Source organism: Pseudorca crassidens, chromosome 14 (genome assembly GCF_039906515.1).
Source record: "Pseudorca crassidens isolate mPseCra1 chromosome 14, mPseCra1.hap1, whole genome shotgun sequence".
NCBI classification, from domain to species: Eukaryota; Metazoa; Chordata; class Mammalia; order Artiodactyla; family Delphinidae; genus Pseudorca; species Pseudorca crassidens.
The window spans coordinates 59,801,051-59,824,492 of record NC_090309.1 but is presented as its reverse complement, the minus strand read 5'-3'; the positions used below and the strand labels follow the sequence as shown (position 1 = coordinate 59,824,492).

The window sequence follows — 23,442 nt, the reverse complement described above, 5'->3', positions numbered from 1 at the left end:
AAAGAATTGCCATGAAAACTTAGTGGGAATGAGAGTGGGTACCCAGCTAGGCAGCTTCTCCAGAGTTTGACTTGATAGCATATGAAAGAGATGTAGGGTAAGTACTAGACCCAACAACCAACCACTTGGTGTAAGGTCAAGAACACCAAATGAGGTGTCAATATACTACTTGGTTTCCTGTTTGGGCTCTGCTATTTATTAAAATTCTTCTCACTCTGTGAACTTACATTTTCTCACGTGTAAACGTTTTGTTGCTTCCCCCTTTCTTTCTGCTATCTTTTCAAAATGATTTGTTGAGCTCCTACTATGTATCCATCACTGTGGAACTCTCTCTGCCCTAAAATAAATGCACTAATGCCTCAAAGGATTGGTGTGAAGATGAAATAGACACACAGGAACCTTGTAAATAGCATAGTGTTATGTAAAAGGAAAAAGTCTGATCTCTGACCCCTCCTGTGTTCTCTACTAGCCCTAGTTCTCTGGTCTCCATATTTTATCTTGCTTCCCCTCCCGCCCTCCACCCAAATTATGATTTCACTGACAGGGTATATTCTGGGCTGCATCTTATACTTTTGATCATTTTCTGTAGCTATCATTTTTACTAGGCTTGTAGAGACAACTAACTGCCTTGAGTTCCCCTCCCCTAAGCACAAGCACATGTGCACACACACAAGGTACACACACATGCACCACACACACAGTCCCAAAACTCCATAGCGTGTGCATCTTAAGAAAAGGAAGAGAAGAAATCCCTCTGCCTAATTCCCAGCAAGCTATCTTAGAATTCCATAAATAACCAGCTGGAAAGTAACTGAAGGCTACAAGGATAGCACCTAACATTTACTGAGACCTTACTATACTGCAGGTACGGGCTAGCTGGATTTAATCCTTTGAAATAGGTTCTATTATCCTCACTCTATAGACGATGAAACTGAAACACAGAGAGGTTGAAAATTTATGAATCTATGCAGTTGATGAGTGACAGAGCAAGGATTTAAGCCCCGGCTAGTGTGGCCCACAATCACTGCTCTCAATCATTATACTACCGCAGATGATGGTTCTGGGTAGCTACGACAACGGTCACAAAGACCATCGACTAAGGAAAGTGCTAAGACCTTCACTTCTGACCACTGTCATTTTGTGTCCATAATGAATACCTTCCATTCACTCTCATTCTGTGTGCAAGTTAGGGAAGCAACAAATTTTAAATGAACATAGCAGAGTTAGGCACACTGACAGCCTAACTGTAAAAAAGGAAATATGTGTGTGTGTGTGTGTGTGTGTGTGTCTATATATATATATATATATATATATAACAAGGACTCAAAACTCAGTAGACTTAAAGACTGGAAAACTTTACTGTAAGACCAAAGACCCAGATCCACCTCAAAATATCCCAAGGATTTCCTACGTGAGAACTGATGATTAAATTAACAACCAAATAAAAACACATCCGTTTAAGAGAATATAGTTCACAATGGCTATGGAAGTCATGGGCTATTAGGAAAGATGTTCCTTTCCTAAAAGAATTCAAACTATACAATATGCTTCAGTTATTCAAACAACTAATTTGTGCAGGATATTTTAACCCTAGATATTGATAGGTAAATGAAGACTTAATATTATTATTTTATTATATCTACTTTTATATTTATAGCTATACTTGTGTTTGTATTTATTGTATTAGTATTATATTATATTAATACCCTTAATATTCTACCATCCTATTAGACTTTGTGTAGGTCAGATGAATCACTTCCTATAACACATCGACTTAAACCATGCCAGAACTCACCCACATAGAGTTCTTTTTCCTTATGAACAACTCAGAAAGGACCCCTGCAGTTTACTTTCTTGCCCTGGTAATCTGTCCATCCTCCTTCAACGCCGTGTCCAGATACTCTGCGATGCTGAGCTACCTGAGTCTGGGACCCTGAAGGCAGTAAGCCCCAGCTGATTGAATTCCTGGCTAGGTGGCTTCAATGTCTGTATTAGCCTTGTTGTTTATGCTCAATAAATTCATACCATTTAGAGGAAAGACTCAGACATGAGTAACATCCGCTTCCCCTCGTAATGCACAGGGTTAGGAAACAAAGTTGAAGACAGGCAGCTGCTCAGGTTCAAAGCCAATGTTGCCACCTTTCCCTACTTCACATCCCTCTGAGTTCACGATGGCTATGAACAATGAACCAGAATTGAATTGTTCCCAGTCTCTGCTCTTCTGGTCTCTATCTGAGAGGGCAGCCAAATGGTGACAAGAGCCATCTGGGGGAGCGGAACGGGAGGCGCAGTGTGGCTCTCTTCTGGGGAAGAGCAGGCACACGGCGTGGTTGCTTCTGCCCGCAGCCTTGCTGACAGCTCAGCGTCCTTCCTTCTCAGCCTAAAGAGCAGCGGCAAAAGCCCCCTCAAAAGGCACTGTGAGGATGGGGCCAAGGAAGGCAGGATGGCACGGAGAGGCGATGGGCTGTGCTACAGCCACGTTGCTGTAGGACTGGATATCTGTACAGCTACCGCCTCAAGTAGAACGTGAGTTCTCCATGGCAGGGGCCATGTCCTGGTCACCACTCTTGTCCCAGCATCTTACAAGGGACTTGACACAGGAGGGTATTCATAAAGTGGAGTGGGTACCAGCCCTACTGGATCCCACCAGCTTCCTCTGGCTCCTCAAGCATGTGTACATTTGACTCCAAGGACAAAGTGGCTGTCTATTTTTAATAAAGCAGCAGTTTGAGTGAATCCCACGTCTCTTTTCTTCCTCTTAAAATGCCTTTCCTTTGTTTGCTTGAGCAAGAATCTGAACTAATTCCAGGCTTCGCTTCATTTTAGTAACAGCCGAAATCTAATCAGTGCTGTACACTCTCTGCCCCTGTCTCTGTCCCTCTGCCCGCCTTCCTTCTTCCCTCTTCCCTCTTTCTCTGTCCATTCCCACCCTTTTCCTACTCTCCCTGCCTCCACCTCTCTCTCTTTCTCCCTCGCCTCTCTATTCTCTCCCCTTCTCTTTCTACAAATTAAACAGAATAGCTCGTTTTAAACACAGTGTCAAGTTAAGATTGCAACGTTTATTAACGTGCTAGGATGAAAGCTGTCCTTTGGGAGTTGTTTTTGTTTTATTGTGCCCTAAAAATTAAACTCTATGTTAATAGGACTTAATCTTGCTTTCCCACCCTTATCTTGGTAAATAATAAATGTGTGTGTGAGAGAGAGGAAAGTTCTCTTTTGAAAGGGAAAAGTTGGGGGCTTCTTAATGTTAAATGTTACAATTAGTTATATTTATAAACATATCGGCAGTGAATTTACTCCAAACAGACCAGTAATTCTCCTGCAAAAGTTTAAAAAATAAAATAAAACTTTACTTGAAAGCAAATGAGTTACAGACACACCTGAATACTGAGTTTGTATAAAGTGTATACAGGTTGTCTTTGGACAGTCATCTGACTCTAGTTCGAAGTGGTTTTGTTGCTGTTCTTGTGCCATAGAAAGAATGTGGGTCAAAAGCAAGAGTGACTTGGAATTGGACTTTTGAAAAAGCTGCTGAAAATTCCATTTGCTGTGGGTAGGTCTGTATCCTTTGAACTGCCATGTGGGTCCCTTCCTCTAGGAAAACCTCCTAACCAAGAATTCTTACTGTTAATGACCTCCAGGGTCAGAGATTATAACTTCTTAAACTTAGTGGCAGTGCTGACGCAAGGTAACAAGCATCCTCTGGTAGATGGGTCATCACTACTTTACACTGTCTTGTAATATACAAAAAGGAAAGACCAAGAAACTACTATTTTAAGAAAGGAGAAAAGCTGCATTCACTGTTCGGCCATATGAAGAAGTTAAATGTTACAGAGCCAGTGCAGGCGATGACAGAACGCTATTAATAGAGTTTCTTTACTCTTTAGGAAAAGAGGAAATAAATACTCTGAGAGAGAAGAGAATAGACAATAATTTGGGCAGGTCAGGTACATGGAGGGATTTAGAGTTTTTCTTGCTTCTCAAACGCAGTTCATCATGGCTCTTCTAGGTTGATGGAGTGTCGGGGGCAATGCTGTTCAAGAACTCCAGAAAAGATACATGACTGTTCTAGTTTCTCATCTTCGGAACTGCACGACCACATGTAGTCAGGGTCACAGCACCATGACCTGCTTGCTCGTCCCCATCTCACCTATGAAAGCCATTCGAGGGGAGAGGAGAACAGCCCAGAGGAGGCAACGTAGCCTTTACAGTCAGGCAGTCCTACTGCTAAATTCTAGATCTTCCCCTATTAGCTGTGTGACCCAAAGAAAGTTAGTTACTCTCTAAGCCTCAATTTCTTCATCTGCAAAATAGCACCTAACTAACACAGTTGTGAGGATTAAATCAAATGAATATTGTAAGGAAAACAGCATGAAACCTGGCTTTCAATATGTCTTAGTACCATCTCCGCCACCACTGTCGCTTCGCAAATTACCATCACATCCAAAACCACCACCTCCAACACCACCATTATCACCACCACGACCATCATCACCACCTGCACCACTACCACCACCATATCCAAAACCACAACCTCTAATACCACCACCACCACAACCACCAGTATCATTATCATCACCACTATCACCTTCACCACCATCCCCACCACTACCACCATCATCACCACCTACACCATTACCACCACCATCACCACCACCATATCCAAAACCACAACCTCCAATACCACCACCACCACAACCACCAGTATCATTATCATCACCACCACCACCATCACCTACATACACCACTACCACCACCATCACCACCAGCTCCAGTATCACTGCCATTATCACCACTACCACCAGCACCACAATTACCAATACCATTACCACCTTTACCACCATCGTCCTCATTTTACAGGTGAGGAAACTGACTCAGAGCTCAAGTAATTTGCTGAAAGTTACAAAGCTAGTAGGGGACAAAGGTAGATCTCCAATCCTGGGTATGGAAGCCAAGTTGAGAGCTCCTCCTAAGTCCACCTTTTATCTCAGAAAGCCTAACATGGAAAAGCCAGGTGGGCTTGGTTTCAAGGGTCACCCCAGGGCTTCAAGGGTACCCAGCACGCAGGATCTCTCTTACCTAAGCTTTAAAAATTGTATCTAGAAATAAAATATTCCAGGTTTGTCATTAATATCTGAGTTACCAGACATAGTGAAACTTCCCTGATTTCTGCTTCTGGTTGTTTTTGTCCCTTGCCTGCATATCCTCAACTGTCACACAGAACACAATGCCTATTCCCCTATCTGACCCTATAGAGACACTGTAAGAGGGAAAGAAAATGTCATGGAGAGCACTGGGTCCTGGGGAGAAAGGCAGGGAATGAAAAGGCATTGTTTATTTCGCCTGGCTTTACAACAAGCCTGCTGTATAGGCCTGTAAAAAGAATGAGCTCTGGAAGGCTCAACCTTTGGCAAACAGATCTGGTATTACGTAGGCAGTCTGTCAAGCCAGGAGAGGAAGCAAAGGAGGAGATTTCCTTTAATTCTGCCCATATTGTTTACTGCTTGTTTTCCCTTCCAGGACTTTCTGGACTTCCCCACTCCCAGGACAGAAAGCGCAAGGCATTGTGGGAAGCCGGCAGCAAAACCCCACTAGCTGCTGGTTGGTTCCATTGACACCTTCCACAGGACTCCCCTCAGCTCGCTCACCCAAGCCAGTGATAAAGATCTCTAGTGCCACGGACCCACATTGCATTTGGCTGTCCTTTCCTTCTTTCCTGCCACCTGGCCCAGAGCCACTTCTATTCTACTGTTGCAAGGATAACCCTTAAGAGTTGCATGGCATTTACAATGTAACAGGGGCCTAACAGCTTTCCTATCCCAAAGAATGAATCTCCAGTGAGCAGATTTCAGTAACCATGCCAGAACATGACCAAGATACCTTATAGGAAAACCTCTATGGTTCTCAAGCTATTGTAACCCATTGGCAATTTTCTACACCTCAGCTAACAAGGACAGAATAGCTAACAACAAATAAAACCCCAGTACAGGTGTTATACCCTCAAGGTGGCTCCATTCAAAAGAATTAAGCACGTTTAAATCTCCTTCCATGGGTTACCAGTGACCTCAGGAAGGAAAACCAAAGAAAATCTTTTCCCACTTCACAATTTGATGTGACATCTGCCTGGGTTCTACCAAGATGATGGTTGTACACTGGTATCACCGAGAAGATGGAGGGAATGGGGAGGCAGAGTGGGTTAAGGGCTACTCCAGTTGTTATAGGATTAAAGGAAGTCAAAAGCATTTCTAGAGACCAAGGACTAATTCACTAAGTGCAAAAGAAAATACTGGCAACATTTTACTAGAAATCTTGTGAAGTTCGCTTAGAAACTCTAAGACGCAATGAGATACAGAGGGGCGAGCACATACGCTTTTTTTTTTTTTTAAGTAGAACAGGTATTTTTTCATTTAACAATTTTTAATTTTTACGTTACTGTAGTAAAAAACATTTGACGAGATCCACCTTCTTAACCGATTTTTAAGAGTACAGCACAATATTGTTAACTACAGGTACAATGCTGTACGGCAGACTTCTAGAATGTACTCGTTTTGCATTACTGAAACTTTATACCCGTTGGTTAACAACTCCCCGTTCTCCCTTCCCTTTCCGCCGGCAACCACAATTCTGCTCTTTGCTTCTCTGAGTGATATCTCCTATCTATTTTAGATATCTCATATAAGTAGAATCATGCAGTACTGGTCTTCTGTGATTGGCTTAAAGGGATATATACTCAGATTAAGTTAAATGCCCTCATAATGACTTAAAATCCCATTAAATGAAATAATGCCATTTGCAGCAACATGGATGAACCTAGAGATTATGATACTAAACGAAGTAAGTCAGAGAAAGACAATTACCATATAATATCACTTACATGTGCAATCTAAAATATAACACGAATGAACGTATCTACGAAACTGAAACAGATTCACAGACATAGCGAACAGACTCGTGGTTGCCAAGGGGGAGGGAGTTGTTGGGGAGGGATGGAGGGGGAGTTTGGGGTTAGCAGATGCAAACCAGTATATGCAGAATGGATAAGCAACAAGGTCCTACTGTGTAGCACAGGGAATTATATTCAATATCCTGGAATAAACCATAATGAAAAAGAATATAAACAAGAATGTGTATATATATATATATATATATGCATAATATATATATGCATATATATGCATATATATGCATATATATATGCATAACTGAATCACTTTGCTATACAGCAGAAATCAACACAACATTGTAAATCAACTATACTTCAATTAAAAAAATAAAATCCCACTAAAGAAAATGAATGGTCCCTGAGTCTTTCACTAATATTGAGAACCATCTTATTTATTGAAAATGTCCACACACTCAGGTTTACCAAGTTATGATTCCATCTTAAAATGCACATCACATTTTTTTATCCAATTATGCTTCCAGCAAATGCAAATATTTTGCCCTAAATTAAGGCTTCTCCTACCACTTATACCTTATCTTTGTAATGATGTTCGTACTTCACAAAATATGTTATCTCATTAGCTCCCATTTTAGAGTATCTGGAGGATATTTCTTCTGTTTCCTTCATAATGATTAGCCCAGCGCTGAACGCAGATCAGGAGCTTAGCAAGTATGCGCAGATCGATTGTTATATAAATTCTTCTCTAACCCTGAACCAGAGAAACAAAGAGCCCCCTACGTGATAGCCTTGAATGATGACTCAGAAAAGAATCCATACTTTAAACACTTCAGTGTGTCTAAACTATGACATCTCCTCATGTGCTAAGATAAAACTTCTTTACATAACTATATCATAACCCCAGACTCTAATCAGCAGTGGGAAAATGAGGTTACAACAGCAAACACAGCAATCTGATTGACATGGTAAACAACCCTTCTGCACATAATCAATTTAGGCTCCCGCCAGCAGTGAATTAGAACTTGTCATTTTTTTTGGCTCTTACCCTGTCTTATTTCTTATAATAGTTATGCATGCAGGAAAACATATACATTTATAAAAACATTTCTTGTAGTTATAGTTTAGATTTTCAGATGATACTACATGTGGTTCGCTTCTAAGAAGAGAGAAATATTCCAGACTGAAAAGATAACCCACCAAAGCAGAAGTCCATTAAAACCCTAAAATTATTCCACCCAAATTTCTTACATTACACAGGAAAACTTTATGTCAGTGTAAAATATCACGCTTCCGTCACTTTAATAGGCTAAACGTTACAGATAAAATGCTTCTGCCACAAAGTAAATCTGGAATATGTTGGATTCTAGGTAATATGTGCTAACAGTCTTTCTTGTCTAATACTACATTCTCTAGTTTTTTTCATCATTTTGGATTCCCCCAAACACACATTATTATTCTTGCTCTGATCATTTCAAATTTTCGTAATATTTTTTTCATTTTTTTAATAGCTGATTGCCTTCTCGTATTACCTATTTGTTCTACTCTCAGAATTGAATTGCTATCTCATATAGCTAGGTCTTTACTCCTTGGGATTCCATAGAGCAAGAAAAGAATACTAGTAATATAAATAGCAAAACCAAAGTACTTATTTTCCGTGGAATATAATAATAATGATTCCATAAAACCTATATATTATTAAAAATTTCTTTTCTATGTATTTTTCCAAAAAAGTGATGCCAATATTTTGCATCCAAAAGCTATATTTGTTGAGATGTCTTGCATATCGTATGTGCTAGAGTTAATGAAGTTACAATCAAACTTGAAAATGTAATAGTCTTTAAAGCTAAATTAATTCTGGACAGATCCATTGCTTAACAAATTATGGCTAGAAACTCCCAGTAAAATGATTTGCTAAGCAAGATGTTATGTAAATTTTCCAACCTACATTCTTTGTTTTCCAACTTTGAATTTTAAATGTATAACAGTAAATGCTCATGATCTTTTGCGTAATCTTCCCCAAATGACATGATTGCTGGGCTATAACTAAGTAATTAAATTTGATTTGTATCTACTCTAGTTAATTAAACTTAACATTTTCCAGAACAGTCAAGCTAACACGTTAGACCTTGAAAAACCAAACAACATTTTGTAATAATTATTACCACTAAACTTTCATCATTAAAGAACAAACATCAGTAGCACTTCAAATCTGTGGATGTCACCTACCAAATCACAAATCAAATTAGCATATTCTTCATTTATTTTTTATTAGCTGTTAACATTAGACAGAATTCCCTGTTGAAAGTCAAGATCAGCTGGCATGGGTTTAGTATTTGTCACTGATTGAGTTTATACAAAAGCATGGGCTAACTGTTAATTATATCTATGTAATGAGTTTTTGCATTGTAATTTTCAAATGTTTTGCCGAGAATACATTTTATTAGAGACTACAAACACCACTTACCACTTACAGGTATTTTCCTCAAATATGGATTTTGATCTTAAAAGAGGTCATGTTGAAATAATTCAACTCATTTACATAAAAATATGAATGAATAGGTACAGACATGTTTATTTTCTAAACTTAAGAGACTTCTTCTACACTAAATATGAGGCAAAGATTAGGAATCTGTCTTGTTCTTAAAACCTATGAATCAGTAAACCTGATTGCCTCTTGATCTCCATCCCTGATCAGACTGGACCCTATTTCTACCTTGGTGAATGGCTTATTAAACTTAGATATACTTTAAATCCAGGCTTTTCCAGGAATCTCTTTATGATGCTCTGGAAAGAATCACAAATTCTGGGTTCATGCACATCATTAAACAAACAAAAAAAATTTTTTTAAGTATCTAATGAAGCTCAGTGGCGTCAATAGTCCCATCTATGTATTTTAGGTTTTTGAGAAAGTCATCTCTCAAGAGTAACGAATTGGATGAAATATAAATTCATTTTTAAAGATAAATCGAGTTGTGTCTACATAGTTCAACTAGGCTGCATGATGACAAACTCTCTTTCACTTGGATCTGACTGTGTGGACCTGGCATTGGAAACTACCAGAGGAAAAATGATCCATAACAAGAAAGAGTAAGGGATCTTGATAATATTATGTTTTTCTAAAAGCATTCTGTCTGAATTCTTGGTGCCTAGCCTAAGGCTGAGTCCCAGGCACTGCAATAAATTTATTCAAGCAATAGACTGATTAACCATCTACAAACCTCGTCAGTAGTAAAACTCTACAACATTAAGATAAAAACGCCTTAAAATTAAAATTCTAGAAAGAAGAGAAAAATGTAGGGCTGTAATTTCATTTCACTTATAAATAAAATGTTTTGCCGTTGGTAAAATTTCATATTTCAACTTAGCAAATAAAATATAGGAAGAATTTTATAAAACTAGGAAATGGCCATTGATCTAGAATATGCCTAGAACACACATACAGAGATGCTGATAATTCCACCAGTTCTTACCGGCTTTCACAAGGTATCTAAAATTCTAAAGCTGAAATTTGGCAATATTCCTTCCTTAGCAAGAATGAAATCAATTTAACGGCACAGGCTGAATGTTTGAAATGGAGCTTGACAGAATAAATTATACCATCAAATCACTGTCTCTTTTTTTCCCTTCTTCATCTTCTACTACACTGTGCCCAAAAGAAAGTTATTTATTTGTGCTTTGGTAGAAGTCCTGGATGGGAAAGTCTGCCTCTCGAACAAGTAGAGAGCCAGTATTCTCAGGAGAAAGCAAGATCACATTTTCTTGAGAAAACACCCTAAGTAAAATGAGTATATAAAACAAAACACTAATTTGCTCGTATTTAAGAGCTACCCTTGTGAGTTCATTTAACAACATGCAGTATTCCTTTAACAACATTCAATATCACTTGTAATCCATGTAAAACTGTATCAAATACAAGAGGGTTCAATAATGGAAATGATTGTAAAATGGAATGAGCAAGAATTCCTAGCAAAGAAATAAAGTTTATGTGCTAATGTGGGCAGGATCACATTCAACACGGGCCTTTGGGAAAATCCTTCCTTGGGTGTGCAGTGTATTCATTTGCTATTATATTACTATCTTTCAGTAAAATATTTGTCCCGACAAAACACATCTCGCTAAGCGGAACATTAACAACGTAAGGACCAATGTAAAATAGATATTCAACAAAAGCTCTCCCCACATACACATCCGAAGATGGCTATTATCTCTCTTTGCTTGATTTCATTGTGATATCACACTAACTGTCCATCTCTATACAACAACGTCAAAGAGGTGATAGATACTGGAAGGCTCTTTCAGAAAAATCTGTTTCCTCTGCCCATCCGGCTCCCTTTGTTTTTGTTTTCCCTTCACTTCTTGTAGAAGAAATTTCATCTTGGAGAGAATGCACCCCATTTGATATACAATGCCATTTACACAAGAGTTAACTATTTTGAGAACAAACTATATTTTATATTGTTTCTCCTGAAACTCCTAAGTTGCCAATGATTCCACCAACATAATTATCCACTGGAATGTCCTATTTTTGCACTGCAGATATTATAAATAGTTTCCTTTCGTCCTTCCAGTCAGGATACTGCTCATCGAGTCACATTTTCTGGTTTGCTTTTGGTAAGTGCAATGCCCCTGGCCCTCGGCAAGGAAGGAGGAAAAGCTCTCTAAACGGCAGCTGTCTTTGGAATAATTATCGTACAACCCGCCATTCTGTGTTACAGTGTTGGCAGATGTCACTGTAAAGTGCCAGTAGGAAGAGCAAATTGTTCCCCACTTTTTTTTCTCTGACCTGCTCCCTGTCAACTCGGATGCTTGGACAGAATCCTACTTCTCTCCCCATCCTTATACCAGCAGGGTAAAAGGGTTTGTTTAATCATGTAAAGTAAAATCAGACTGGAACTAAATAAGAGCTAAATGACTTTCCCCACTGGCATAAAACTGAAAAGGCAGGATTGGTCATTAAGTCATAATTAAGCATTAGCAGTTAAGCAGAAACATTATATAATCACAAAAACAGTGTCAGATAAAAGCAGCAGAAATCATTTCAGCCAGCCCTGGTAGCCAGGCAATTCTTTTCAGGGATGTTTCTTTTTTGGGCTCTCCCAATTTGTACACAGTAATGAAGTTAGGACATAATGTGAGGTTTTCAATGTTCCCTTTCTGTGTGTATATTACGTGATCAAGATAGAACACAAATTTTTCAACCCATCGTAAGTGCTTGGATAAATTCTGTCAGAAGACTCATTCTATAAATCTACTTAAAAACTATAAATGTACTTAAAAATTGTAAAAGTACAAAAGTAAAAATAAAATCAAATTAGGATCTCTGGGTATACAGTATATTGATCAGTGGTATAGGAGCTAGAAGCTAGGATATTTCAATATTTTGAAAGTCATCTTGTATAGTAACTATTCCATTCTTTCTTTGCCATTTAGTTTTTAAAAAAACAAGCACACATTCGCACATCCACAAACGCAACTCAACCACACACATAGGTATAAAGAAAGAACTTACACAATTTCATCGTTCTGGAACTCGAGCTCTCCGCACGTGTCCTCAAAGTCCTCTCCTCCGCCTCTGGCGGTCCCTTCAATGGTTTTATAGGGGACGATAACATTTCCGCGTGCTCCAGATGTTCTCAATACTTTCACCTCCATGATGCCAATGCTCTCACTCACGTGAGTCACAGGTTCCTCAAAAGTAAAGATGCCTGCGTGGTCATCGTCAAAAATAGTCACGGTGGCAGTGGAGGGAGATCCCAGGCAAGCGAGGGTAGAGACATGATTGGCTTCCAGGATGCCGTCTTCCGAGGCTTCAGAAGATACTTTGACGTTGCTGAGATGCACAAGGAAATTCTCATCTTCCTCAAAGATGTCGTCATCGATGATGCCGACTCTGATTTCCTTCTGGGTCTCACCAGGCTTAAAGACCACAGTTCCTTCGGTAAATTCGTAATCAGACCCGGCATTGGCTGTACCATCCTCTGTTCTGAAGTCGACAAACACAGTGTTGGTCAAATCACCACCTCTGCGGATAATGGTCAGGGCTACCGTACCACAGTTCTCCAGACACTGATATGTTCCTTGTTCAAAGAAGATCTTACTGACGGGGTCATTTTCAGCCACTTCCGTGTTGACCTCATGCATGCTGACGGCCTTTCTGGCTTGGTCAGCCGCATGCCTCTTTAAAATGTTGCCTGCTCCGGTCATCAGGCGGGTAGCCTGAATTCGGTAAAACGCTCGACTTTTTTGCTGCTGACTTAAGACCTGGTAGTTGGCTAATTCTATCAATTGCTCTATTTCCTTCTCCGGATGCTTCTGCTTGAGTTCCTTCAGAATCCTAGCCATTTCTCGCCTGGCTTCTTCATCATCTTGGTCCCTCTCATCGACTTCCAGAACTAGGGCACCATCTAAGAAACTGTCAACGTGGGAATTGACCACTTTCCCATCCATCTCAATTTCTGTCTTGGAAGATGGCCTGTCTCCTTCATGTTCAATAATCATTCCCCTCTGCTTGCCAGCCCGGTACCTCTTGTAGACATACTTGTAAAACAGAAGCCTCCTATCTGCCACCCAAGCGAACACAACACAGATGGGAAAGAAGAAGAAAGTAAGCAAACCTTCCCAGACCTCCACGACCCCAGGAGAGATGACAGACAAAATGATGTAAAGCCAGGTATAGGCAAAGATGCTCCAGGCTGCTGTCACAAAGAACACACGCAAATGCTTAATCTTCCTCGTCTCCCCATCTGGGACGACGTAAACACAAAGTGCAATAATGATGAACATATTGAATGCGGCACTCCCCACAATGGTGCTAGGACCGAGGTCTCCTGCAGTGAAGTTATGGCCACACACCTCAATTACTGAAAGGAGAATCTCTGGAGCTGAAGATCCCAGGGCCATCAAGGTCAGGTTGGACACCGTCTCATTCCAGATCCTCACAGTTGTCTTGGTGGTCTCTCCGTTGGGTTTCTTTATGGTGATTTCTTTTTCTTGAGACGTGATGACTTCTATAGAGGACATGAATCGGTCGGCAATGATAGAGACTCCGAGAAACATGTAGACCATGGCCACAAAATACACAGTCGCTCTAGCAATTTTGTCCCCAAAGGAAGGGTCTTGGGGCTCCCAAATGGGTAAAATCACCCCTTTCTTACAGTAATAGGAGCCAGTACACTCGCCGGTTTCATTGCCTTCTCCTTCCATTTCTGTCTCAGCGCTTATATGATCCACGTGGGAAAACAAGAGAGCCACCATGACTAACACATGAAATCCCATCGAAAAGGTGGGTGAGAGACTGAATCGCAGCATGTTGGACAATGGCAGAGTTCCAACTGTCCCAACCTACTGGGAAAAATAAGATAGGGGGAGGGTGGGGGGAAAAGAATCACATCATTAGATCCAGATCCAAAGCATGACTAATTACTTATTTTTATTACTTTTACTAATGATTTGTTTATATTTGACTATCACAACGTCTACGGAGAATCATGATTCTAAGAAACCATCTGTGATTAAGCAATCCTTGGTAACGTTTACAGCCCAGTCTCTCCACTTGAGGATTTTCTACATGTAATCCCCATTCACTGAGCAATGTACACAGCTGACTTACTGGAATGAAATGTTCAATTATATCCTTGCCTTGTTGAATACACATGCATGCATGCTAACAGCCAATGAGAAAAAACAAAAAATTTTGACACATTGAATAATTTTCTCCTTGTTGCTAAGGCAGATTTCCTTTTAAACTGTGGTTAGTACAATCACCTTCCAGAAACTGTTTCATCCCCAAAATCACCTCGTTAAGAGTGATGCTATGAAATTTAGACTCTAAAAATCCTACCAACGCAAGGCTTGGTGATGATCTTAAATTCTAGAGCACAACTTTTCACTGCATTTCATGAAATCATGTCCTATGGCTCTTGGCAGCAGACAAATCTTCAAGCTTGCTTGCAGTCAAAGCTCAATGGCATTTGTACTTGAGAGGAAAAAAAATCTGCTATAAGGCAATATTTCCACACATTAAGTACAGTTTTTAAAAGCACGTTTTAACGAGAGCACGTTTCCTCCTAATTTTCAGCAAGCCCAGGTCTCCTGTTGCATTAGCAGCCGGGCATCTGGTTCCTCAAGCACTGCTCTTCATATCTGTGTACAGATCTCGCTCTAGAATCTGCAGGCTGCCCACACAGGAAGGGGAGATAAGCAGGTCCAGGTCTAGGAGTGTGTAAGTAAGACTCTTGCTTGGCAGGCTGTGAAATCAGCGTTACCAGCCATAAAATGTTCCTTCTCTGTGTCGATGTCAGACTCGCCATGGTCATTCTAAAATACATATTAGTTCTATAGAGGATTCAAGTGACCCAAAAATGCAAGGGCAATAATCCCATCTAAATTAGCTCATGTGACAAAATGACAGCGACCACAACGTATACATGTGATGAAGGGCAGTAAGCAATTAGGGATATGGCAACAGCATCACTGGCGGGGGAATTCAGGTGCATGGTAGCTCCATCCACCACTCTGCCTTGCTTACCAAGCTGTGTGCCTCTTAGTGACCTTGTATCACCTCTGATTCCAGGGCTCTGGTGAAGGTGGTGGGGGCAGGCGCTGAAGCTAAGAAGGGTCTGCTCCAAGTCAGGGTAGGTCTGTTCTGGAAAGCCAGTTATGGTTATGACATCGGATAACACGGGGATAAGAAGGGTCCTGAGACAGAGCTTAGCCCTGTGGCCTGACACAAAGTTAAAAGTGGAGCTGAGTTAGACCCGCTCATAGCCTCAGGCTGTCTGAGAGTCACACCCACATTCACCTAGACTCTCTGGCCTATGTTTGAGGCTGATGGCTTATACTGAAAACTGCACCTGGGCCCAGGAGAACCTCCACCCTGGCCCAGCCCATTCTGGCACACCCTCCGCAAGCCCACCATCACCTAAAGTCCTTGTTTTTAGCTCATCAATGCTGGGGGATAAGTTTTGACCGTTTTCCCATGCTAAAGAAGACACAGCGGAGGGCTGCGGTGGTGGAATTCCATTCTAAGTAAAAGGTCGAAAACTAGAAGAAGCGCATTTTCAAAATATGCAAAAGTTCACGGCCAGTGTGTCTACTTGTTCAGTCATTACTGGGCTTGGGTGGGTTACAGGACTTCTCCTTAAAACAAGGTAACGATGAGCCATCCTGTAAGAGCAGTGGCACACCCAGTCCTAACTCCCTTATGCCACAATTTATTCCCCATATTAATGAGAGCCACCCAGACAAATTTAAAAGGGTACGCTAGGCTCTCTTCTAGGTCCTGAGAATTCATCAATGAATTTTTTTTAAAGTCTCCATCTTTGTGGACCTTATATTCTAATATAAGGACCTTTGTGGACCTTATATTCTAATGGGGAGGAAACAAACAAATAAATGTAAATGTCAGATGGTAAAAAGTGCTATAGTGGTGGGGGGTAGGGAGCAATTTCAACAGGACAGGAAGTCTGTAAGTGTCAGCGTGTGAGTGTGTTAGTGTGTGTGTCAGTGTGTGCACACACATGGCATGCATGATTTTATAATGGATGGTTTAAAGAAGGCCTCTCTGATAAGGTGCAAAGGACTCTGAGCAAAGTCCTGAAGGAAGAAAGGGGCCAAGCTTTGTGGATAGTTGCAGGAAGAGAATTCCAAGATAAGCGCAAAGACCCAGATGAGAATTGTGCTCTGCACAGTCTAGGAACCACGAAGAAACCAACGTGCTGAGAGGGCAGTGAGTGAAGGGAGCAGGGCTCAAGAGCTGGGAACACAGTGGGGATGGATTATGAGGGCCACTGAGGACATTATAAGATGCTGGCTTTGACTGTGAGGGAGATGGGAATCGTAGGGAGGTTCCGATCAGAAGTGTGATGTGAGCTGATTTTCCTTTTCAAGCGATCTCTCTGCTCGTTCAGTGAAGAATAGACTATAGGGGTAAGAGTAGAAACAAGGAAGCCAGTATTTGCCTATTATAAAAAACAAATCTGATTTATAAATGATCCCCAATGCCTGCTAGGTATATAAAACGATACGGTAAAGATCTAAAGTTTAAAAAGGAGAAAGAAACATTTGCAGTGACCCTTTTGGAAGATGTACAGCTTAAAACGTCTTGGTAACCTGTCAGGATCAGAAAGGTTAAGTATTTGCTCAGAGGGAGTAGGACAGAACACAGAGAGCCAACACTGGACAGAGACTTGAGGCTGCGCCTGTCTCCAGAACTGATAGAATTAACCACTCCCTTCAAACCACTGCCAAGTCTCATCATTCCATTCCTCACGTTTCAGCCAAAACAAACTTCCTAAAGTGCAGATCAGACTCTCTCACTCCCCTTAAAACTCTTCGTGGGCTGCCTATTGCCCTGAAGACAAACCCAAATCCCCTCAATAGGGCGTTTATACCTTTTAGGATCCGGCCTCTGAGCTCCAGAATCTGGGAATTCTCTCCGCTCCCTGAACATGACAACACTTTCTTACCTCCGGGACTTTGCACGTTGTGTTTTCTGTACCCTGAACTATTTTCCTTCTTAGAAGGAAGTTTCAAAATGGCACAACAGCAAATCAGAGTTGATTGCCTGAGACCGAAATACCAGGCTCCGTTCTTAAACACTGTCCCAGACACCATGCTAAATTCTTCACAGGGGTCCTTATATCGAATGCTTCTAAGAACCAGCATTGCCCTGTTACACAACTCCTAATGTTGCCATTTCCACTAGAGTCTGTGCGAATAGCACCCCTGGACTTGTGCAGTGCACAGTGCCCTAACAATAGCCCTATAGGATAGATATTATAAGCCCATTTTGTAGGTGGGAAGACTGAGGCTCGGACAGGTTAAGTTCTTGCTGAAAGTCAGACACATAGTAACTAAGATTCAAAGCCTGGTCTGTCTCTGAGATGATATAATTCACTGCTCCGTTCTACCATCCCTGAGAGCATGTAAAATAATCTTTGAGAATGATTGGATTTGGGCTTGGACTAGCCCATTGGAAAACCTCCTGGCTCCCAAGAGGAGGACCTAGGTAGCAAAAGTCCCATGGAAGGATGACAACAAGCCCGGTTCTATGTTATGGATTAGAGGCTTAGACAAGCATGCACAGCTCTGAGGTAACCTGTGGGCTGGGATGTTCCTAGAGACAGCTGACCCCCGCTTTCCCACCTTTTAGCAATTACCTGGCAACCTCTCCTGCAAGTACTCTCAGGGCAATCTCTTAGGTCTGCCCCACCCACATCTCCCAATATGTTCTCAACCCAAAGGGTACCAATGTCTAAGGGTGGACTGAGCAGTAAAAATCCATCATCACTATCAGAGAAAAAGGAAGGGGGCTTCTGAGGTTAATTCAAAAATGTCATAATTGTATTCAAAAGGTGGCAGTGGTCTGATTTGTGAAGTCAGTGGACAAAACACACTGCTATAACTTATTAGCCATGAAGCAACTGGAAAGAACTCTCTGGACTTCAGTTTCTTTCTTTATTAAATTAACGCCAAATCTAAATGCTTGTGAGGGTATGGGGTAGGTGTCATCTAAATGAGAGTTCTTCCTTCATTTTTTGTCTCCATTCTTTTAGGGTCTTGCCTCTGTCATCAGATTCAAAGAGATCTCTACCTGACTCTCCCCACTTTCTCCTCAAATATATATTTTCATGAAAATTAAGCAGGAAATAGAGGCCACTGATATGTTGGTCTGCTGCCTGGCCGCCTTCTGCCCTGATCTACTGAACTCTGTAACACAGGGTAGGCTGATCTTCATGGTGGTTTCAGATCAACTCTTAACATCCACAGCTAGTTCTTACTTAGGAATATCCATTACATCATCCAAATGAGCCTTCAGCACAGTAGCAAGAATACTCACATTATCTTCTGCTTACTATTTATTTATTTGTAAATTTATTTATTTATTTGTTTTTATTTTTGGCTGTATTGGGTCTTCGTTGCTGTGCACGGGCTTTCTCTATCTGTAGTGAGCGGGGGCTACTCTTTGTTGCAGCGCGCGGACTTCTCATTGTCGTGGCTTCTCTTATTGCAGAGCACGGGCTCTAGAGCGCAGGCTCAGTAGTTGTGGCACACGGGCTTAGGTGCTCCGCAGCATGTGGGATCTTCCCAGGCCAGGGATCAAACCCGTATGCCCTGCATTGGCAGGTGGATTCTTAACCACTGCACCACCAGGGAAGCCCTCACTATTTATTTGAAAACAAACCAAACAGCCCCAGAACCTAGAGATGGCAGACCTGAATGGAACTGACAAAGGATGGTGAACAGGTATCAAACTGAGTGAGCCCAGCCACCTATGTTGAAGGGAGAGGTCCCAAAAATGGATGTATGTACCTGCAAGACAGATCTTTATCAAAACTGCCACAGTGGAGGTCCAACGAGTAGTTAGGCAGCGCAGCAGTGAGGAACTATGGCGGTTTTGACTACAAGGAGAACTGACTCAGACAGAAGGAATACCTCTGGCATTCTCACCAGTCCTATGCTTGGGGCAGCCTAATCTCATTCTGCTGACTGGCAGCTGGGGTTATTCCAAGGAACTCCCTGACTCTCCATCAGGACCTGGAATCCCCTTCTATGTGATTCTTGCTGACTGAAAGCCTAAAGCTAAGCAGTGAATCTGTTTCTAAGGCAACAGTAAAGCAACCATAAATTCTTATTCACTATGGATGCAAGCACTTCCAAATTCTTCTAGACAAAGAGATGATGCCAGAGGATGACTTTTCTTATCTGATCATCCACTGAGGGTGCCAATTACTGTTCTGGCCCTCAACCTCAGGCCATCAGGCCGTGACCACACTTCAGAAAGGAGCTCGTTCAGTTTCCACAACGACTCTCTGCTATTACTTTTTTTTTTCTTTCCAAAGAGAGTTGCTTCTTTGCTGCCTGATAAATGAGGACAGGTCCTCTAGGAGACAAGCTGTGAGACATCACATAAGGGGCTCAAGCCCTCTTGCCTAAGCTTACAAGACTGGAGTCAGGACCCTGTCCCATCTCAGAAAACACCCACCTCATTCATCAAAGGTAGCAACTGGGGCGACAGGCAACGTGGCCAAAAAAAGAAAGATGGATTTAGGATTTAGGACAATGCATATGTTATTGAAAAGTCATGAGACCCTTTTTCTGTACTTTGTTTTTTGATATAGAAATTACTTTTTAATGAAGTATAGTTGATTTACAATGTTGTGTTAATTTCTGCTGTACAGCGAAGTGACTCAGTTATACACAGATATGCACTCTTTTTTATATTCTTTTCCATTATGGTTTGCCCCCGGATATTGAATATAGTTTCCATTTCTTCTGGAATGCCAAGATCATCTGCTCTGTTGAGAGGGTCCTAATATTTTGCACATCCTCAAGGGAGCATATCTTCTTCTCCTTTCAGGACACTAAAAAGACATCTAGTCAAACACCAACCCCCAATCACCTCTATTACAGAGGCCCCATAAAAGGGAAAGAGCACGAAGAATTTAAATATATTACCTCTGCATTCGGACATGGATATATGGGTAGAAGGAAGAAAGGTGGAGAATAGAGTCTTCCAATGGAAGGAAGAATTTGAAGGGAAGATACTCTGCTAATCTTGGTCTCCATGTAGAGTCAGCCAGGACGATCCTCAGATGTGTTCTGCCAGGACCAAGGGCAGTGGAAGGGCCCCCCTCAGGGGCCTTTATGACAATCATGACTGCCACCACTGACTGGGCACTTGCTTTGTCCCAGGTGCTCTGTTGATTACTCTGCATTCGTTATCTTTTCTGACAATATTGCAAGGAGGTATTGTCATTCCCATTTTACAAACGAGAAAAAATAAATCGTTCATCAAAGTAAACCGGGCTGAAATCATACGAATCTAAGTGACAGATAGGATTTAAATCCAGGCATTTTGCATGATAAACAGAATGCTTTCCAAAACGGCAGGACCTTTTCATTTGTTTGTTTTCACTACACAGGTTAGCAATACTGTTCTGTCTTAGCAACTTACTTAGGTACTTAGTGTGGAATAACCTTCCCACGCTGCCCCTCCTTCCCACCTGAATAAATGGTGTCTTTGGATCATCTCATTCACGTTTCCCTCTCCTGTCTCATGCCTGCCCACCCCGCAAGAAAGGCTTTTGTAAGCACTCCTATTCATCACATAGCAAGGGAAAGAGGATCCACTTGGGGGATCATCAGCTAAAATCTGAGGTCTGAAATCCCTCCAAAGTCATGTAATAATCTCAAGGTTTTTCCATTCAGTCAGGAGAAAAGAAAATAGAGAATGAAATCCTAGCCATGAACAAGCAAAACTAAAATAAAAGAGGGCAATGCAGAAAGCTGGGGAGAATGATATTGAATTGTAGCCTAACAAGGAAGTTAATACTTGGCCCTAAAAACAATAAGTCAATATTTTTTCGAGAATCTCAATGCAGCAGCCCACAGATTTACTGTCTTGGGGTCAAGACACTAATTTTTAACTGTTAAGTAATCCAAATAAAAGGGAAAACAACACATTCATTCATGGGTTTGTCTGCCAAGTTTTTCTTAGCCACTCGTATGTGCCAGACACCATGTTACAAAGATGAATAAGATAATATCCCCCCCCAAAAAAAATAAAAAGATAATATCCCCAAAGAAGCTCACATTCTAGTGGGGCCTTACAAGAGTCAAGGAGTGAGTCCCCTTTCTGGAAGACATAACTCTTTCATTACTAGGGGATCACAGAAGAGGAGAGATTTTCCAGGGATTCAGACAGTGAGACCGTGACTACACCTGGACGCTCTCAAAGTGGACCACCTAGTTCCCAGGTTAACATATCTGGGGTCTTGGGGTCATAAAACTGGGCTTCTAGAAACCTCCAACTGCTCAGCATACAGTCCTGGAATCAAAAGATTTCAAATGTAGTGAATTCCCGGAGGAGGGCCTTGGATCGCCTTTTCTGTACTCTGAATCTTTCAGGGGCCTTGTGTTGGACAATGGTTACTATTTCAGGTAATAATTTGGTCACCATCCACCCTGAAGAGAAAGAGCAGCCTTTCTTTGATGTTCAACCTTACACACTGGAAAAAAAAAAAAAAAAAAAAAAAATGAGGCCATATGCATGCATTTATTTCTGGGTCACCAAAAAAGATTTCCTACCTAAAAATATTTTCCACACTAGCTTGTTGACATTTCACCTTCAGACCTTTGTTTCAGTGAAGTATAGCCCTCCTGATATTTCTAGTTCTAAGAGAGGGGATCATTCATTCATTTGTTCCTCAAACACTTATTGAGGGCTTCTATGTGCAAAGCACCAGACCAAACACCGTGGGAAGTACAAAGATGATTGACTCATGGCCCCTGTTTCTGACGAAGTTACAGTCTTCCAGTAATAGTTACTCAAATGACCATGAATAGAAGAATATGGAAAATTCCATAAAAGGAGGGGACTAGAAGGATGACAGAAGTCGGAGAGAGTTGAGGACATTCCAGAAGGAAGCAATGATATGACAAAAGGCATAGAACAATGCTTTTTCAACTTCAGGTCACCTAAGGATCATCTGGAAAACTCACTGAAGTGCAGACAACTGGGCCCTATCATCAGATACACAGTATCTCTAAGGAGGAACCCCCAAATCTGAATTTTCCCGAGCACCCTAGGTGATTCTGATAGGGGTGGTCTTGGCATTGGCACGTAGGGTAGAAAGGCAGAACTGGGTAGGAGGAAAAAACTGGCATAAAGGGCATCGGGCATGTTTAGCAAACAAAGACTGGAGAGCAGAGGACTTAAATAAGGTCCTCGATGGAAGGCAGTACCTTAAAATTAGAAGATAGCGTTTGTTGTAATATCAGTAAGTTGTTGATATGAAAGTGTATCAGATGGGCTCTCCTTGTCACAGATTGGGACTCCAGACAGCATCAAAATATGAAGCCCCTTGGTGACTGTGTGTGTGAGGTAAGACAGAAGAGGGTAGAGAAAAATGGACCCTAACAGGAGCATCAACGGGGCCCCCCAAAGAGGAGATTAAATCATTGGGAGTAACTTACACGTACTTCGTAATTTTGCCAAGGGTTTGTTCTGCTTTCCTTAAGGAGAAACAGCTAAGGATGGCGAGGACTCCACATAGACACAGGACAAAGAACCAGACCCACGCGAGTCTTCAGAGACCTTCTAATCAGGTTCTGTCCACAAGCCCTGAACAGAGGTCAACAGTACACAGCAACAAAAACCCCAAACTGCAAGGCTTAGGTGGTGAGGAAAGCTGTGCTCTTTACACGAGGGGCTCTGGGTGGGGCCTCACCAACTCCCCTGTTCCTTCAACTCAAGGGTAAATCTTTGCAGTCCCTCTTCTGGCTCGCTAGTCTGCCTCTTGGGACTGGGGATGTTTAACACAGACTCCAATTTCAAGCTATGTGAGAGGAACATGCAGATGTCTTTTTTAAAAAAAATCTTTTTTAATAAGGGAAATACTGGTTATGTGAAGAGAGGCTGGTGAATTTCATCAGCTTTCTCCCTGAGTCATTAAGCTTCATCTTCGAGCAGATTGCTGTTTGGGGGATACGACCCTATCAACTCGAAGTCTGTAGGTCTTTTAGAGTTTCCTGCATAG

The 23,442-nt window shown here is 41.5% G+C and overlaps 1 protein-coding gene across 10 annotated transcripts in view; it reads right to left on the bottom strand.

The window, feature by feature from the left end:
- The window catches only part of SLC8A1 (solute carrier family 8 member A1), a 409,948-nt gene that overhangs the window by 309,687 nt on the left and 76,819 nt on the right, over positions 1-23,442 (bottom strand). For 7 of the 10 annotated variants that reach the window (XM_067703167.1, XM_067703173.1, XM_067703169.1 and 4 more), the window contains exon 2: positions 12,411-14,242. In XM_067703167.1, the coding sequence (XP_067559268.1) occupies positions 12,411-14,242 (1,832 nt within the window). Of the gene's footprint in view, positions 1-12,410; positions 14,246-23,442 lie in introns of all 10 variants that reach the window. The other 3 variants (XM_067703172.1, XM_067703168.1, XM_067703171.1) reach the window with 1 other exon arrangement.